The following is a 4,800-nucleotide window of genomic DNA, read 5'->3' as shown; positions in this document are numbered from 1 at the left end:
AAAACTAGCCCTAAATAGGAAACTGAAGGTGGCTATAAAAATTGTTCCACTATTTTCAACAATAGAAAATCTTGAGAGGATTCCATAGGAGAATTTGGCTGTGAAATAGGTCCATGTCTCAGAAAACAAAGCAGCTTAATGTTTCCTCATTTGCTCAGATAACAAATTATGAAAAACTGGATGCTGGAGATGCATTGATTATAAGGTTTAACCTTTTGAAAAAGGAAATTATCTTGGGGGGGGGGGGGAGATGGCTGACCCTTACTTCACTTTTAGGAATTGGAGTTTGACAGGGAACGGCAGAAGGAAATATGGTGAACAGTAGTACAAACAGTGAGCCACAAGGTTTGCTAAACCTTTTGTAATTTATTATACTAGATTGAGAATAGTGAATAAACTACAGAAAATAAATAACAATATGTATTCAAAAATAATTTTAATAATAAAAAATTCCAAAATGCATTTATATAAAATGTATATAACAATTTAGCAGAGCATTTCATACAATATTTGTTCTATTATCACATTAAATATTGGCTATATTTATTATCAAACAAAATGCTTCAGAAAAGTTACTTCTATTTAGAGGTAACACTGCAGTTTCTGAAAACTCTAAACAACATTAAATAATTTTATAAAATAAAAAAACAAAACAATATTAATTAGTTTTAAAATATAATTTTAAAAAATTTCAAAATGCATTTATATATATTAAACATATGTATATAAAAATTTATCATAGCTTTTTATGCACTATTTTTCTTGCTATCACATAAAACATTGGCTATTTTCATTGTTGAACAATAACCATCAGGAGAGTGGCTTCCATTTATGGGCATATCTCCAATTTCTGAAGGCTCTAAACAACATTAAACCATATTATAGAGTTAAAACAAAACAAAACATAATTTTTTGTTCATACATCAAACAAGTGAACAATTATCTAAGTGATACCTGTATCTTCAGTAGAAATGGAGAAGTAGCCTATAAGTACAGGTGTCTTGTCACTGATAAGCCTACAATCTATACTGACAATATGGGCACAACCTACTTCAAAAATGAAGTCGCTAAAACAATAAAATCCAGCATTAATAAAAATGAATACTAAAACTAGGCTGAATAATGTTCTCAACAATGCAATCAAGAAGATTCAGAAGAAATAATATCCTTCTCTGAATAAAACACTTAATAATTAATAATGAATAAAACTACCAAATTACGCTAAAAAATTGTATGATGGCAAAAAAAAGATTTTCATGAGAAAGTTGAAAGAGTGGTCGTCACCTATGGTTATGAGACCTGAATTATATCTAAGGAGTCAGAAAGTAAGTTATTGGCATGGGAGAGGCTTGTTTTATGCAGGATCTATGGATCAATGTGTGAACATGGGCAATGGAGTATACACACTAACAAGGAGTTGCCCTGGATATATATGAAACCTGATTTGGTTTCAATTGTAAGAGGGAGCCAGAACAGAAGAATGGGTTATGTATCCCCCTGAAATCAGATCCCAAATACCTATTTGAAGACTGACCTGGTGGAAAACGTGGTCAAGGAAGACCATACTTGAAGTTGCTGGATGAGATAGAGGAAAGTTTGAAAAATATCGGAATTAGAAGAGGTCGGACGCTTGAGCAGGATAGGGGAGAGTCGAGGAAGGTGATTAGAGAGGCCCAGGTTACAGGATCACACTGCCAACAAATAAATAAATAAATAGAAATAATTACCAGATTACAGAAATAATATGAAAAAAAAAATATTACAGCTTACATTGGTATATCAAAAAATGTATTGGCTATTAGGCATAAGATCAAATCTTTCAGTCTATAGCAAGATTCTAATATAAAAGCAAGTCCTGAAACTTGGACTATGGGGAAGGGTTAGGCACTCCAACAGAGAAATCATTTAAAAAATTCAAAATAAAGTTCTCAGGCCCATTTTAAATGCACCTTGGCATAATATAAATGATGACCTTCACTGAAATCTTCGAATACTAACAGTTAATGAAGAAATTAAAAGATTTTCCCAGTCACATCAAGAGATACTACAAGAACGGAGGAAATACAAATGTTAAGGCTGTCTACCTCCTTATGTTAGTGCCGTGGTGAGAATATAAAAAGGACGGAAATCCTACAAGCATCTGAGACAATTTGATAGTTCTGTGATAATTTGGTACATAACAATATTAAGTACATTTGTTTTTATATTTTTGTAAATAATTAATGTTCTAGAATTAAATTGCAAATAAGCTCCTAATGAGCTTGATTGTAATTTATATAATAAAAAAATTTTTTTAGCTTGTATAACATTATAATTTTCCAATTAAGAGTAAGAGGCAGCTGCAAGATTATTCGATGAAAAGATAAATGAGATATCTCTATGAAAGAGGTTGATTAGAGGTAGTCATAGCTAGTGCTGGTTCATGAACCTACAAACCAAGGGTGATAAGAGTGGGTGTAAGATTGAAGATGTAAAAAAAAAATATATATTCAATACAGTCGAATGAAAGGAGGTTGATGATTGAAGAGAACATTACAAACACTGTTTTAAACTCAAGTGTCAATCATCAACTCGAAAAATGGGGGAAAATAGGGCATATGTCATATTTAATCTGCAGAAATAAAAAAAAACAAAAAAACAATAACACTAGAAAGCATAGGAGAACATCATTTAAAGTAGAGTAAATTTTCAAAAATATGAGCCCTAACAGAGCTATTTATGTTCAATAGTTCCCAAGATACAGCTTTTTAAAAGGCAACAACGTTAATAAAAAATGCACTGAAAAATCAGAATTCAGTGAATTTATTTTGAGAAATCTATATCTAAAAACCTGTTCAATGTACCCTTACACTCAAATTAAAGCAAGTTTAACATACTATAAAGTAGTCTACGAAGTTTATCTTCATAGCAGTAGTAGTTTATATGATATTTTCTCAAATAAATTGATTTATTGTTGATGGGACAAAATTTCATGTGCTAAATTTATACTTATATGCGAATATTATAAAAACTGCTACCCCTAAGCCCCTAAGATGGTGTGTGACATAAGCTACATTATAGCAAGTTATCTTACCTCTATTTTGAGTGCTAGCAGACACCTCTTACAGTTCCTGAGATATAATTTTTCTAAACTCAAACATTTTATCAGAACAACTAGAAATTAACATTTTGTTTAATTATTTTGTCAAAAATCATAAAAACTACTACTCCCACGAAGATAAATGTTATACACCACTTTATAGTGCACTTAACTGGCTTAAATTTGAGTGCTGGCAGACATCTGTACGTCTCATGGTTCCTTAAATATATTTTTCATAAATTAAAAGTTTTGTCCGAACAACTAGAAATCCATTTATTTTAGCAAATATCTTAAAAATTACTACTCCTACGAAGATAAATTACTTTATAGTACATTTAACTAGCTTTGTTCACAAAATTCACTAACTTCTGATTTTTCAGTGCATTTTTTATGAATTATTGCTTTTTAAAAAGCTGTATCTCGAGAACTTTTGAATGTAAATAGCTCTATTAGAGCTCATATTTGAGCAAATTTACTCTACTATAAATGTTCTCTTATGCTTTCTAGTGTTGATGGTAATTATACAGATAGTTATATAGATATAGAGCTCCAAATGAAAAATTAATTTTTTTTATACAGCTGCCAGTTTTTATTCCCCCTACCTGCACAGGGCAGACTCATCAATTTAGACTAGTATCTGTACATAATTGTCATTAAAATAATCTAAAATTGGGGTCAAGTAACTGCCTTTTATTCTTCCTGGCTCTTGTACTCAGTGGTTTCCAAACACTTTTCGCCACGGCACCAATCTTGGAAATGAAAAATGAGAGACTAAATAAGAAAATTTTCAACAATGTCTGCAACTAGAAAAGTGTAGGGGGATATGTAACACAAGTGAAAGATGAACTGGGTAGACTAGAAATGACGGATGAAGACTGCTTGAATAGAGAGCATTTTGGGAATAAACTAAAGGAGGTTGGGGTTCTAGTGGAAAAGAAGGAGAGACAAGGGAGAAAATAGACTGAGGAAGAGAGGGAGGAATGGTCTAGGAGGATGAATTGAAAATGATATTCGCGTGGTCCTTGCTGTCTGGTCCGTAAGAAAAAAACAAGGCTAACTTTGAGAGAAATAAAAAATAATAATTTGAACTAAAGTGTAATTACGATATAATACCCAATAATGATGAAGAATTATTTTTTAAATAAGTGTCTTTTACCTTAATATCCACTTATTTGGACTATCTTCTGGCCTAATATTGCTTATCACAGGAAGGCACACTTTTCTAGAAAGAAATTAAAAGATAGAACCAAGAAAAGATGAGAAAAAAAAAATTATAAATAAATAACAACCAAATACGAACCTCATTAAACTTTTTTCAGAATGATTATCACAGTCTTCATGATCTACCATACTAAGAATAAGATCATATAAGGTTGCTGGATCACTGTCAGTGAATAAAGGTTTGCTTGCAACTTTTATATGAATTTTCTCCGCATATGGAACATAAAAATCACAAACAAAGAGTCTGGAAACAAGAAAGGGGATAAGTTTCATGAGATATAAACACAAATTTAATTTTTTAAAATAGTATGGTGTTATTTAATTATATAATTATAATTGAGGAGAAGATGGTTGGGGGTGCGGTCAATGAAACACAAATAAGTATGACTAACTTATTTTAATGTGCCGACGTTTCGGCTAGTTTCTAGCCTTCTTCAGGGCTAAAAACAAAACAAGATAACAACCACAGTAAGTATAGAAAAATAAAAAATAAAAAAGAA

The 4,800-nt window shown here is 31.2% G+C and overlaps 1 protein-coding gene across 1 annotated transcript in view; it reads right to left on the bottom strand.

The window, feature by feature from the left end:
- Positions 1-444: 444 nt before the first annotated feature.
- ENGase (Endo-beta-N-acetylglucosaminidase) overlaps positions 445-4,800 on the bottom strand; it is a 16,786-nt gene continuing 12,430 nt past the window's right edge. The window contains exons 7-10 of the mRNA XM_014426150.3: positions 4,380-4,544; positions 4,236-4,301; positions 955-1,067; positions 445-859 (exon numbers count right to left, since the gene is read on the bottom strand). Coding sequence (XP_014281636.1) covers positions 747-859; positions 955-1,067; positions 4,236-4,301; positions 4,380-4,544 — 457 coding nt within the window. The 3' untranslated portion in view covers positions 445-746. The remainder of the gene's footprint in view (positions 860-954; positions 1,068-4,235; positions 4,302-4,379; positions 4,545-4,800) is intronic.

Source organism: Halyomorpha halys, unplaced genomic scaffold (assembly GCF_000696795.3).
Source record: "Halyomorpha halys isolate HHAL.00 unplaced genomic scaffold, Hhal_1.1 Scaffold556.1, whole genome shotgun sequence".
In the NCBI taxonomy this organism is placed as follows: domain Eukaryota; kingdom Metazoa; phylum Arthropoda; class Insecta; order Hemiptera; family Pentatomidae; genus Halyomorpha; species Halyomorpha halys.
This window is presented reverse-complemented; position numbering and strand designations above follow the sequence as displayed.